This window comes from Mauremys reevesii, linkage group 19 (genome assembly GCF_016161935.1).
Source record: "Mauremys reevesii isolate NIE-2019 linkage group 19, ASM1616193v1, whole genome shotgun sequence".
Lineage (NCBI taxonomy): Eukaryota > Metazoa > Chordata > Testudines > Geoemydidae > Mauremys > Mauremys reevesii.
In genome coordinates this window covers 22,351,276-22,365,614 of record NC_052641.1, presented here as the reverse complement: position 1 = coordinate 22,365,614, position 14,339 = coordinate 22,351,276, and the positions used below count along the sequence as shown (strand labels likewise).

Below are 14,339 nucleotides of genomic sequence, written 5' to 3'. Positions count from 1 at the left end.
TTGCATGTATAGCTTCTGAGCTGTTCAGAATGTTAGAGCCTCACCAGTACCCACTCCCACACTGCTACATGCTGTACCCTGGCCAGAGCATCTCTGGGAATGGGACCCTTCCCCCGAACGCCAGTGATTTGCCAGCTCTTCTGCACACGTCATGTTCTTTTTAGCACTTGAGTCTGATGAGCGGATGCCTGAAACTCTTCTGGAAGAACTCATCAGGCCATTATTCTCCATCTGCCTGGAGGTGAAATCACTTCCTCTTTTATTGGGATCACAGGCGAACATGGGAGTGTTCAGACCCTCCAAACAAACGTATCACTCCAATACCTGCGAGTCTGCAATGCTAACGGGGGGATTAGAACTTTGCTCATCACCAGTCCATGTATTTACTGAGGCAGGGACCAGTGGCTGTTGGAAGCGGGAGTATAGGGCAGGAAATCAATGCTCCTAGGTCTGTATTGAGCTTTGGACCGTGGAACCTCACGAGGCCGGAAGCAGGGCATATATACTCTCGGAACAGAATTTTCTGAGCTATTTACACCAGGGAAGTTTAGGACCCATAGACTCAAAGGGCCAGATTTTGACATCCTTGCTTGCACTGAATAGTACCTTCCTCTATGGGACCAGTGGAGCCGCTTGTGGAGTGGGGCACTTCTCAGAGTGCGGCAGGGTGACAGAATCTGGACTCAGTCCAATTAGAGGCAGAAAAGGCCTATTCGGATATTGCCCAGTTGACACCTAAGCATTGCTCCTGTGGTACATTGGTGTGGTTCTTTGGCTGGCCTAGGTTTCAATTGCCCATTCAGTGGGGTTTCCATCAGCTCTGACAGATTTTACCCCAGCCCTTCACTCCTCAGCAATATCTACTTCCCAGCTGTATTTTAAACTCCACATGATGCTGCAGAATGGAGCTCCCATGGCTCCGAAGAAGCGTGAAACTCAACAGCTTTCCTGCTCTCAGAAGCACTTAGCTTTCCACCTTGCGTTGGCAAAGACCGAATCAGGTCGAGCTGTCTGTCTATTGCCAGAGCCCACTCAGCACGTTAACGGGACCTGGTTCCCGAAGCCGGACAGTGGGCTCTTTCAGCACCAGCAGATAACTGTGCCTGGATTGTACCTGCAGTTCAGGTGGTCACTTTTGCTAGCTTGCCCAGAGTGCTTGAAAACTGGCTGAGCTGGACATGTGAGAAGTGAATGAGCTCTGATTGGTTTGTATAGGACAGGCTCAGACCTGTACAGTGCATGTGTGCTCCAGCCATATCCTGCAGAAACCCCCCGGGCGGGGTCTGCTCTCACCCCCCGCCCCCTCCCAGACATTCTCAAAGCCGGGGATGGATTACTGACCTTGCATGCGTGTGGGGGGTGGGAGGGGAAAAGCCCTGAGGCATTGAGCGAGCTATGGATGATTTTCTTTCCCTCTCTGTCCAAACCAGAGACCCTCTTAGAAAATCCTCATTCTTGTGGTTCCTAAGGATGGTCTCTGGGGTGGTCGTTCCACAATATAACCACACAAGCCATTTGGCCACATTAGGAAAATAAGAGCAAGTGTGCTGGCCAGCTGGGGCAGACGAGTGGCTGCGTACTGCTCTGCCCCCGCCCAGCTGGTGGGCATAGGTTGCCTTGCAGTCCCGGTGCAGGAAAAGTAAGCGTGATAGCTGCCTTGGGCAGTCAAGGCTGTGGGGGAGGTACTGAGAGCAAAGGCTCTGATAGCAGAGAGTCCCCTGGAGAACAGAGAGATGGCTTAGAGCAGGGAATTTGCTAGCAGAAGAGGCAGCTTGAATAAGAGAGAGACCATTATGGTGGCTGTAGCATTTAGATGACTCAGGCTCTCCCTGATCTACTACCAGCTTCCCTCTCCTTTCCTCTCTCCCAGCCTCGGGTGTGGATAATGTCCAGAACCAGAGGGGGCTCCTATTCTATTGATACATGGTGCAAAGAGCATACTGTCCTCCTCCTTTGTGCCTCTCTCTCTCTCTGCAAGGGAGGGCTTTGTACCCGAGGCCGGGTGGTACAACAGGAATCGTTAGGACAATAATGAAGGAGGAAACTCATCAGCCCAGCCTCAGTGGAGCTGCAGTGACACTAGAGCTCAGTGGATGTTTTGCCGTCTTGATGGTCAGTTGCTCCTGTTTCTGTGCTAGGATCTGGCACTTGGAATGCCACATACGGACACCGCTTGACGTTGAGACACACGAGCTTCTGGAGTGAAGCTGTCTTCACGATCTCAAAGCCAGTCGAACCACCAAAAGTGCTGGGCTTCCAGTATTCCGGGGAGCAGATGGGGTTGCCGAAAAGCCCTTTCAGGGAAAACGGGGCTCCAATCTCTACCATGCTCTCCCCAAAAATAGAGTTTGGTTGGCATTTCTCAAGCAGCAAACCAGGATAAAATTCCAAGGCATTAATGTCTCCATATAGTTCTTCCAGCTCCGCTGCTTTCTCCTCTTCTCCTGCATCAACAGAGAAGGGAGGTTCCAAGTCCATACAAGACACAGGACTTTTCAGCTGCTCTCTGTAACCCAGAGCACCAGCTGAATGGTCTGACTGACCCTCGGGGCCATGCCCCACCCACTCACCTGCCCTGTAGCAGGTACCAGGCAGTTTTCAGAGTGGGGTGGGTAGTAGTAAGCTGTGGCGGGATGTTATACATTAATCAGTTTGAAAGCCTACAGTGGGGCCACTGATTGGATGAGCTGTGTGTCTGAGCGCTGTGATCTCTCACTTTACGTGAGAAACAGCAGAACTGAAAATCATTTGCAAATTTAACACCATTAATTTGGGCTTGAATAGGGGTTGGGAGTGGCTGGCTCATTCCAGAAGCAGCTTTGCCTCTCCTGGAATTGACACCACCACCTCCTCTATTATTGGGAGTGGACTACATCCACCCTGATCGAATTGGCCCTGTCAACACTGGTTCTCCACTTGTGAGGTAACACCCTTCTCCTCGTGTGTCAGTATATAATGCCTGCAGCTGTAACTTTCACTCCATGCATCTGAAGAAGTGGGTTTTTTACCCACAAAAGCTTTTGCCCAAATAAATCTGCTCGTCTTTAAGGTGCCACCGGACTCCTTGTTGTTTTTGTACGTGAGGTGGCTGCTTTGGGCCGAGGGAACCCCGAGGGCAGTGCTAGCCCCTTACTGGACACACATTGCCAGCAGCAGCACGTGAAGCATGAAATCTGACCTGTTAACTCCTGGAAGGATTTGTAGGGCTTCATGTTAAACCTCTTCCGGTACTCGTTAAAGGGCTGCAGCCGCAGCAGCCGTGACTCCTTAATAACTCCAACAGCCACTTTCAAGAGGTTGGAATTGATGGTTTGTCCCCCGCCGATCTGAAGCACAGGAAGAGTAAGAGAAGAGCAAACTGCTGTTACAGCCAAACACTGTCATTCCACTCGGAACTGCAGAAAGCTCTGACTATGGCAGATTACACGTCTCGTTAGGTGTTTCTAAGGCATCCATCACGCAGGCGCCACGTGACTCAAGACAGTCAAAATCACAGGTCACCGCAGCAGAGAGAGAGAAATGCCAACTACCAGAGCTGCCAGGCCGGATCAAACGAATGGCCCATCTGGTGTGGTACCCAATCCCCAACAGTGGTCAATGCCAGCTGCTTCAGAGGAAAATGCTAGAAAACTAGGCTTGGCCAAATTCCATTTTTATTTTTTATAATTTTGATAGATAATATTGATGTTTATTTAAGTATTTGTTTATTTCTATCTATTTAAATTTTCACCGCAGCAGGGAATTATTGGGTGATCTGACAGTGGAGGGGACACATCAGACAATAATGGCTTAATGACAGGAGACATTGAGATTCAAAAGTTTTAAAACCATTAAAACACAAATTGTCAATATCACGTCAAAACAAACCAAGGAAATCTCCTTAAACCAATCTCAGAAGTTCTCAAGTGGCATTTTTATTTCTTTGCCAATCCGTAAATTCTGATGGAAATATTTTTTCACTGGTTTGTGTACAGTGAAATCAACAGTTTACCAACAAAAACCTGATCTTTCCAAGCCTACAGAGAACCCTGTGCTGAACAATTATGCAGTAACCTGTCAGTGGAAGGGGGGCAGTTATTTCTTTCCATGAAGGAAGCAAGCTGGGCATTTGGACAGGAGCAAATGGGACTATCTGACTCCCCGTGTTACATCAAAGTTTCCCAAGAAGAGAGGAAAGAAAGAGAAGCCTCAAACACTGTAAATGTGAATTAGTGAAAGAAAATAGCCACCCAATGGCAGCAGAGAACAAAGGATGAGGCCAGGCTGTTGTCCTTTACCATGAGCGCCTGGGAGAGCTGTTTGACCCACAGCCACTGGCCTTTAGAGAGGATTTGGGGCAAGGAGAATGGGCTGAACGTGCTGCAGACACGTTGATTATTGCCTGTGTTATGGCAGCCCCCACGATGTGCCGGGGCTGCTCGCACCTCTGGAATGGATTGTGCCAATGAGGCACCCCCTGCTGGGAGCGGCATTGCCTCGGGGATGGTGGGGGAGCACTAGGAGTTAGCCTGCTCCTTACATCCTCCCCACATCAGAATCGGACCCCACCAAGAGACGTGACCCCTTCCCCGAGCCACTTCCCATGCCCCTTGCAAGTCATGCAGCCTATTGGCATCATCGCACTGCAGACCCCTGGGGCTGTGTAAGCAGCCCTCCCTCCCCCAGCGGTTTGCACACTGGAGCGGTTCCCTGCCTCTGGCCGATAGGCGCCCGTGTCCGGTGCCATACCCGTCCTGCCGTTTGCTTGGAGAACGACTCCACCAAGGCCTCCACCCCGTAGTCCAGAAGCATGGAGGTGTTGTAAATAAACTGCTCATAGCTGTATTCGTTCTCCTGGATGATGAACGAGTCCGGCATCAGCGCGTGCCAGTGGTAGAGTTGGTTGAACTCCACGGCAATCCGGTTCCTGTACTGGAACTGCACGCCAAACAGCAGCTCCGGGTCAAACTTCAGGTGCAGGAAGTACCCGCTGAGATGCTGCACGTAGTCCTCAATGACGATCTTGATGGTCTCTCCTAGGAGGGAGAGGGAAGCGGGACGTGAGGCAGCAGCAGAGGCAAGCGGCTGCAGGCAAGTTAGTTACTGGGCAACAGCAATAGCTCCTGGCTGTAAACGAGCCCGTGTTCTAACAACCGGAGCTCGGACCGTTTAACAGAGATCACAGAGCCGGCGCTCGGCATAAGCAGACGAAACAATTGCTTAGGGCCCCAAGCAGCTCAAGGGGTCCCCATATTTGCTTGTAATCGTGTATGCGGCTGGGCGGGGAGGGCAAAATATTCCTGCTTAGGGCCTCCAGTGGGCTAGCACCATCTCTGGAGAGAACATCACCATGGGTGCTCTGGTGATAGGCATGGAAAGAGGTGTGATAGGATTAAACATCCAGATCTGCCTTCATATGTCCCATAAAATAATCCCCAGGAGGTTCCTCGATCACGTGTGACCTCTTGGCTTGTCTGGCTTTTATTCGCCTCCTAGGAAGGCCGGTATAAGCCAGGAGTGTCACTGCAGTTAGGGGCAGCAGTGTGCACCTGGAATACACGAGCCCTTCTGTGGGTAACTCTGGGCCTAGGATGGTGTCTTGGTGCTCACACGCCAAGTGCTCCCCCTTTAGACCAATTCGTCTACCGGGCCAGCGTCTGCCCAACACTGCTGCTGTGTTGTGAGGCCCAATAACTAGCCTCATGCTGAACAGCTGGGGTGAATGATCACCAAGGCGAGTGGGACAGGAAGATAGCCAAAGGGTGCTGGTTAAGGTGCCGCGGGGGTATAATCTGGATAATGAGTAGAAGTTAACTAAAGGAAAACATAGGCTGAAAAACAAGGCAGTGCCCCAGTAGTGAGATCTATGGGGATGTGGGATGGTCTCGGGGGTCAGAGAAACTCAGAGGGCAGTTAAAATTGGACAGGACAAAGCCCTGGGGCACAGGGAATAATCCTGCATTGGAGAAAGGACTGGATGGCATTGAATACATGTTGTGTTAAATCATACCCAGTGACATCCCCCAGCCCCCCAATGCCCTGGCTCTCACCGATGAGGATGAGGCGGGCTGTCTGGAAGAGCTGCTCATCGCTCCATGTCGGATGGTCCTGCTTCAGCACGTCGCAGACTCGGTTGTGCTCGCGAACCCAGATGGTCGCATACATCATGAGCCCCGGCAGCAGGCCAAACACCTCCTGGCCCACAGCCAGCTGCTTCTCCTTGGGGGTGCCAGGAGGGTAGATCATGTGAACCGGAGCATCGAGGACCGTGGGTGGATACATCTCTCCATCCACTACCTTGAGGAGACAAGAGCAGGCTGGCATCAAGGAAAGGAATGGAGACAACTGCCCTGGCCAGCCACTGGGTAGCCAGTAGATCCCCGTGCTCCAGCACTGCCAGCCTCAGCTGGCTCCTGATCAGTGTTAACGCCACCTCCCTATGTGAGCCCCTGGGCCTGGGCTCTGGTCTAAAGGGGACTCGCTTTACAGCAGGGGCAGCCGCTGCCAAAACCCTGGAGTCTTTCTTCCCTGTCCAGAGCTGAAAAGGGGCTGAAGGTGTCTAAGGCTTAGCTGTGCTTTGGAGATGAGCAGGAGGAAGCTCCCAGATGTGCTGTCCCTGCTGGCTCAGAGAAGGCGCAGGCAGCCTACAGCTCAGTGAATGCTGCTAGGAGAGTGTCTCCCAATGAGCTCTGCAGGGCACCCTGCTGGCTCAGGCTGATAGGGCTTCTCAGACATTGCTCAGCAAGTGACTGTGGATGGGGAATGTTTCCAAAAGCTCCTGTGTGACTGAGGAGCCTTCAGCCCTCTGGTTTCCAATGAGCCGTGGTCTTGACATGTCTGCATCCCTACCGAGGAAGGGACCGAGGCTCCTCAGTCACTCCGACGTGGTAGCAGGTTTCCCCTGCAGTGGCCTTGGGAGGGAGCCAGATGTGGGCAGTGACATGGTCAGATGTGGAGAGAGGTGCTGGCTGAGAACACAACACGGGTGGCTGGGGGGCCCTGGGCTGAGAGCTACAAAACCTGATATTTGAGCTTCCCGTCTGTGAACTTCCGCAGCTGGTGCTGACGCTCCAGATTGTCCCCATACAGGTGCCCGAGATCCACCTGCAGAGAGAGGCCAGCGTTACCTGCTGTGCACACAGCTTGTGCAGACAGGCTAGGCCAGTCAGCTGACCCTGTGCCCCCCGCAGCAGCAGGGCTAGAGAGCAGGCCCCAGCCTTTGGCAGGGACCCAGGCAGCTGGGAGCCCCGGCTGAGAGGGCAAGTGATTCGCTCTGTATCTATGGTGCAGCCATGCCACGAGCACCAGCAATCCCTGCCCACGGCAGTCTGATGTTCCAAGCAGCCTTAGGGGCTGGGGGCTATTTGATGGGTTGGGGAGGGTGAGAGCCCTGCAGCCTGGAGGTCTCTGCTTCTTCCAGGATGGGCTTCCCTACATGGCCCTGTCCTGGAAGGCACCTCTGCCTCCGGTCCCCTCTCCCGCTCCTCCCCCTCTCTGTCTGAATGGGCACCTGCACTCCCCCCTTCCCAGGACGTGAACCCCGGCTGCTCTGAGCCTCAGATGCAGGAGCTGGGTTGTGGGTAGCACTGGGGGTGACATCACACAGCTGCAAGTGTCTCTCCCGTTCAGGCTGCTGGAGCAGCCAGCTCCACGGTGAGCCCCCGGTGAGGCATGGGCCAGCTTCACGGGAGGCTCTTCTCCTTACCCCATGGCCCAGGGCCTTGGTGAAGCCATGCCCCATCTTCCCGGATGTCTTGAGGAACTGGTGAGTGAAGTGCTGTGCGAAGAAGGCAAACATCAGGTTGGTCCCACGGGGGTCCCCTAGGAACTGCTGCCGGCGCAGAAACAGCTCTGCAAATTGCTGAGGGTCAGGGAGCTGCTTTTTCCCTGCAAAGGAAGGAAACAAACCCAAGTTGGGAGCTGTCAGTGCATCCAGCCAGTGGGGTCTCCAGATGCCTTACGCCTCAGAGCAACTCAGCCGTAACCCCTGTCGCTGGGGAGGAGTCTCAGGGAGAAGAGGGGTGTCTCTGCCCTTGGCTTGGAGGGCCAGGAAGCCACCAGCAGCTCTGCCATCCTGTTACTTATTTGCAGAAGTCAGCGCCTGTCAGGAGCAACTATCGGGGTGTCAGATGGGGATTGCTTCAGCTGTCACCCATTAAAGTCAATGGGAAACACTTGTCTAAATAATGATCTATCTCAGCATCTCCAGAGCACAATTGTCCAAGCACCAGTTCTCTGCACAGGGGTTATTCGGCTCAGAGGTTTTCACCTGTCCCTTGGATATCTGGACAGGAATTATCGGCAGCAAGCAGCCCGCTCCCAGTGGAGACCCAAAGACGTAACCTACCCAGGCGTTCGCTCTGACCGCAGCCTGGCACATTTGCTCTGACCGCTGGCTGTGCGGAACTCGCTGGGCCCTGCTAGTCCATTAGCAAAGTAAACGCTCTGATTGAGCTCCAGGTGTTTCAAAGGCTGGGGTAGGGCCTTTGCTTTCCTCTGAGGGTTTCAACCCTGTCTGGGGTCCGTGGAGAGGATGAGGTTAACAGGACGGGAGGGAGGAATGCGGCTATTAGCAGCTTGCTGCCAGTTTAGCTGGCCATGAATAAGGACAGCTCTACCCTAAGGGCTGCATTCCAGACGTGGCAGGCGCCAGTTTAAACCCGCAGAGTGGCTGGTGTTACCTAGCGCTGCTGCCATGGGTCCCACACGGAGGACAATCCCCCAGGCTCTGCTCTCCTGAAAGATGCCCATTGACAGTGCTGGAGACTTGAGGGCCGCTGGGAATCCACAGCACAGGCACAGCACAAGCAGTGACAGGACAGGGCGGACCCACGCGGTACCTCAGCCTGGTGCCGTTTGAGGAGGGTGTTCGTCCCCCAGAGCCTGTTGCTGAACTCCCAGAGGATGGGTCAGCCGCACCCTCGGTAATGGCTGACGGGAATGGAGCCTTCGCGCTCATTGCCTCAGAACCTCTCCCTGAGGGGAGTCTGTTTTGGTGAGTATCAGACTGGCTGGATTTGAACCAGGGTTGAAGGACTCTGCAGCCCCCTCCCTAGGGTGGGTGCTCTCAGGCCCTTGGGGGAGGGGGCGGAATTCCAATCACTCCCCTGGTAATCAGAGGAGCATTGACCCTCGTCCCCTCTGGGGCTGGGAGTAGGGGTTCGGTGCCAGGCTCCAGACTGCAGGGGTCACGCTAGTTAACGCCCCTGGGCGTGCAGTGGGAGCCTACGCTCCAAGGGGCTGCAGGGGGCAGGGACGCTTGGTGTGCTGGATTGACTTGTGGGGACAGCACTTCCCTCAGATGGGTGCCAGGAGTGGCCTTGATTTTTAGTAGCTGTTCTTCCATTACAGTGAAGCTCCAGGAAGGAGTGGGAGCTAATGACCCCTCGAGGTGCCAGGGCCAGCAGCCTGTGCAATATGCATAGCCAGAGCTCTGCCTCTGCTGGAGCAGCTGGCAGGGGTGACTGGATTGGGATTGAGAAGGCATCGCACGGGGCGTTACTACAGTGCTGCCACCGCAAAACAAAGTGCAAGGAGACTCCAGCGCCCAGGTTTACAGACATCCTGAGCATGGTCTTTGCTGAGACAGGCACTCACCGCTGGTTCCCATAGGAGTCGGACAGTCATCAGGTACAGGCGGAAGGACCCGGGTGAAATAGCTTACGTTGGAATAGGCTTCCCAGCTGATATATCCATATGCTGAGTTATACGTGGGGGGGCTTGGGATCAGATTGGCCCGGACTGAAAGGAGAGGGAAGAAAGTCACCTGCAGCCGGGCAATCCTAACACAGATGTGTTCATTCTGCTCTGGGTGGTTCTCTCGTGTACCTGTCCCTGGAGCAGCACCAGGATGACAGGGCCTGGCTAGCTGTGGCACTGCATACACACACAACAGGGTGGAGGAGTGGGAAAGGGTGGGACACAGGCAGGAGGGGGAGACACTGCAGGGATATGCATGGGTTTGTTTTCTTGTGAAGCCTTTTCAGGGGGAATGCAGGTTCCTGAACTCTGATACAAGCAGGTAAGTAAAAGGGGAACTGATCTGTGAGCATCTTCCTTTGAAAATGTAAACATCGTTTCTGTCCCTGATCTGGAGTCAAGCAACCTTCACAAAAGTTTTGCTGTTCTCCTTTAACTAGCGACTCAACTATTTGTTTCTAATGAACACACAATTGCAGAGGTTCATTGTGGCTAGTGAACCACTGATTTAATATTTACTGCTGGTGACGTGTATCAGCAGAGCAGCCTGTGTGTGAGGAGCCCAGGGCTAGGATAGCAGGGAGGTGGTGGGTTGGGATCGAGGGGTATCAGCAGAGCTCTGTGTATGGGATGAGGCACAGCACCTGTTTGTGCTACACCTGTCTCAAGTCAGTACTCTCACTTCCTTCTCAGGGACCCTCACCTGAGTCATGAATAAAAGGAAGAAAAGAAAAAGGTTCTGTGCTGAGCCTTGCTCTGCTTTGGGTGGGTTGTGCTCTGCTATTGGGAGTTTGTGTCTCTTCCCTGACCTTTTACACTTAGCCTTTAAAATGCCTTGATTCCCCCTAAGGGACGCAAAGTGAGAAGTTATATTATTCTCTCTGCTTCTCGTTCTAAGTGGATTCCTTGATGAATCACTCAGTGTTTGAGAAAAATATCCCATTAGAATGGCAACAGAGCCAGAGACCTGTCCTGCTGCATAGCTCCAAGGAGCTGAACCAAAATATTTATGCAAGATGATAAACTTTGCGGCATGAGTGAGTAGAGGGTTTATGGTTTGCTGGGACAATTCTCCCGGTGCTAGCTGTCCCTGCTGCCAGAACACCACAGGCAGTTGGCCATGCTGATTACGTGCCTTTCTGAACACGGAGAGCTGCATATTGTAAACCTTTTAATGTTGTTGGGTTTTTTCTATTAACTTTTAAAAGTGCATTTACAGAAACAACAAACATACTATACGAAACTTCTATCAGAACTTAAAATTTAAATCAATTATTTGTATTATGCAGGTTACCACACTTTTATAAACTTGTTTATAAAAATCCAACTAAAGTAAAATTACTAAGATAAGATAAAGAGAAGAAACCAGGTTCGCAGGAGGGGGATAGAAATGGGGGGACGGGGAAATGGGAAGAGAGAAAGAGGAGGCAAGTGGGGGGGCCCATGGATTTAATAGGATTATTCACATACTTTCAGGAAAGCATCCCGTAGCACTGAGAAGTTTCCTGCGGTCTTTCTGTTGTGTTATATAAGGCTTTCCATGCTGGCCAAGCAGACAGCGTCCATGCTGCTGTCGATTTTTAGATTGCCAGTTTTGCAGCACTAGTCTTTTAACAATTATTAGTGCTCTGCGGAGCCAACTCTTTCAGATTTATTCAGCTTCCAATTAATATCAGTTAGGTTTAAAATAACATGTTTAGCTTGTAACACAATTTTGATAGGAAAAAAATTAACTCTACAATTCAGTTCTGCCCAAAACATGTGAGTAGGGGCCTTTCCAGAGCATATGAGGTAAGTTAGCACCTGCTGAGTCACAGTGCCGATATTCGTCTGACAATTAATTTGATTGTGACGCTTACCTATGGCCCCGCTGCTAAGCCAGGCTTGGGTTCTCCCCACACGGCTCTGCTGCTGTCACAGCGAGTCACTGGCGGAACAGAACCGACGAGTCCTGAGTCCCAGTCCCCTCTCCAGCCCCTAGACCTCACTCCTCCCCCAGAGCTGGGGCTGGAACTCGGGAGTTCTGCCTCAGTTCCTGCTACTCCACCCACTGGACACGCTGCCTCATTCTGCAAGGGCAAATGGATTATGTCTGCTTTACGAAAACACAACGAGAACAAGAAAAGTAGCCTGACAGGGGCAGCAGGTGCACAGAGAGAGCAGTGCCCTGAGAATGAAGACACACTTTGAACCCCAGTGGCCAAAGCCAAGGGTGGACTTTAAATTAAACATTCCCACCAAAGAGCCTAGCCTCACCTGTTAGCACCAGTCTCATCAGCGTGTCCCTAACGAAGGTGTTATTGATGATGTTCCAAAGCCACTTGAAGTGAGTCAGGATGAAGTGATAGAAGGCCGGGCTTGGCTTTATCATAACGTGGAGTCGTGTCCAAAACTCAGCTGGGCGGAAACAGCAAATTGCTTTACATTAACACTTTCCTTTCTAGCGACAGCTGCTAAATGGCCAATCAGCTCTCAGTTGCTGTTGGCTAACCAAGTCCTGCTGGCACCAGCACGCGGTCAGCCAGGAAGAGCATATGCTTATGGAACAGTGCTCCGAATTTGTGTTCCATTGTCTGAGTGCCTTGCCACTCCGTGTGGCTCTGGGAGAGCCCTATGGGCAGTGTTTTGAGCTGGGATTAGCTCCAACCCCCTACACGTGTAGTTGAATTAAGCCTCTTGCAGAAGCTGCTGTTTTTCTACCTTGCCCCCAGACTTTCACCCCAAAGGCAGAGAGGGAGGGTGAACTTACGCAAAGTGCAGTTAATGCCGAAGTAACCGGTCCGGGTGCAGTCGCATTCGTAGCTTTCCCTGCCGACCCTCATGCACACCCCTTTGTTCTGACATGGGTAATAACAACACGGATTCACTAGGGGAAGAGAGAGAGCGAGGTTTCATTGTTAACCCATGGACATCACTTGATTTGTCAGCTCCTCGGTCACCATGGAGTGACATTTGACCATGAGCAGAGAACCAGCTTGAGGTACCACTTAAGTCCCGCTTCAGCCCAGTGGCATCTAGGCCTTGGGAGATGAACTTGACCCAGGTGCTTAGCTGCGAATACCATTCACTGCAGAGATTCCAACCGGGACGTTCCTGGAAAGCACACGTGGCGTGAGGAATCCAATCAAAGGCCACCTGGCTGCAGCGTGAGGTAAGCAGCATTTGCCCTACAATAGGCAGTGCACGATCATGCATTCCTGGGCGGAGGGAGAGAAATATACCTTGGCTGGAGCTGGAGAGTTACTTGATGGGTCAAGCAAGGCAGGGAGAAAAGGGGCTCCCCCACTACCTACCTATAATACCCAGTACTTTGCTTTCAGCTATTTCTCTTAAGCCCCCTGGAGGCTTTCAAGTTTTGTGCCTGTAAAGCAGATTTTATGATGATTTACTGTACTGGCGTGGCAGAAATATGTACGGGGAGGAGCAAAGTTCTGCACTAGCTGATATCAGCACCACGTCCTTACAGAGGCATGCTAAGTATGTGTGCCCAGATTCCCCCCACCTGCCTGAAAGGGGCAGTCTGGGTGCAATGGTTCCACCTCTCCTTTGCTGTTTGCCATGCTATAGGGAATCACTGTCCAGTTGAAATAGGAGGCCTTTATTAAAGGAAATGGTTACAGCCACAAACAGGCTTCCACACAGCTTGAGTCCAGCTCGGTCTCCTTTGTTTACCAGGGGCCACACCCTGTCTAAAGCTCTATCCAGCACACCGTGACCTCTAGTGGTTGAGTGATCTAACTGTAAGGTCTCATATTATACTCCCAGTGTCTGGTCTGCTGTGTGATCAGGCCAGCCCTCTAGGTTATCATGCCAAGGGAATTAATTAGCCTAAAATATCTTGTTAGCAGAAACACCAGAAGCTGCAGCTCCCCAGCACCCCTTCCTTATTATGAATGGATGGAAGTGGCTACTTGTTGGGTTGTTTCTCCTATCTCCATCCCCTGGGCAGGGTCACTTCCTTTGAAACAGGAGGCTTAGTCACATGCCATGATGTCTGGAGGCTGGAGATAAGTGAGCCAGCGCTCCCCAGAATATCCTGCATCCCACACAGAATCACAACGGCTAAAGGATGTTCATTGAAAATTTACCCACAGCAAGTCACTCCAGGGGTGATGTGACACAGCAGGGAATGAGGCCAGAGGAGACCCATCCCCTGCTGCAACCTCCTGTGGTCTGGCAGATAGCCCCATGTCAGACCAGGGGCCGTTTTTACATTTTCTTTTTCATTCTTCACAGCAATTTGTCCTGCCCCAAGTAGGCAGCAGGATGCTGCTGCGGTGTAAGGGGAAGATTAATGGCTAGAACCAACATTCTGCACCATGGCTAGAACCAATGTTGTGCATCAATGGAGTCTCAGGGTTCTGCCAGAGCACAGCTCAGAGCTGGGAAGAAGGCAGGATAGTTTCCTGTGTCTTCACAGAATTTCAGGGTTGGAAGGGCCCTCAGGAGGTATCTAGGCCAACAACCCCCTGCTCAGAGCAGGACCAACCCCCAGACAGATTTTTACCCCAGTTCCCTAAATGGCCCCCTCAGGGATTGAACTCACAACCCTGAGTTTAGTAGGCCAATGCTCAAACCACTGAGCTATCCCTCCCCACATGAATGCTCTATGCAAAGAGTTTTGACTTAATCTACCCATGTGCTAATGAGCTCCCAGGAAA

General features: G+C 52.2%; 1 protein-coding gene across 1 annotated transcript in view; it reads right to left on the bottom strand.

Moving 5' to 3' along the window:
• Nucleotides 1-223: 223 nt before the first annotated feature.
• The window catches only part of PTGS1 (prostaglandin-endoperoxide synthase 1), a 35,280-nt gene continuing 21,164 nt past the window's right edge, over nt 224-14,339 (bottom strand). Inside the window, exons 3-11 of the mRNA XM_039506970.1 lie at nt 12,428-12,544; nt 11,935-12,075; nt 9,577-9,720; nt 7,685-7,866; nt 7,000-7,083; nt 6,030-6,276; nt 4,729-5,015; nt 3,179-3,326; nt 224-2,444 (exon numbers count right to left, since the gene is read on the bottom strand). Coding sequence (XP_039362904.1) covers nt 2,080-2,444; nt 3,179-3,326; nt 4,729-5,015; nt 6,030-6,276; nt 7,000-7,083; nt 7,685-7,866; nt 9,577-9,720; nt 11,935-12,075; nt 12,428-12,544 — 1,715 coding nt within the window. The 3' untranslated portion in view covers nt 224-2,079. The remainder of the gene's footprint in view (nt 2,445-3,178; nt 3,327-4,728; nt 5,016-6,029; nt 6,277-6,999; nt 7,084-7,684; nt 7,867-9,576; nt 9,721-11,934; nt 12,076-12,427; nt 12,545-14,339) is intronic.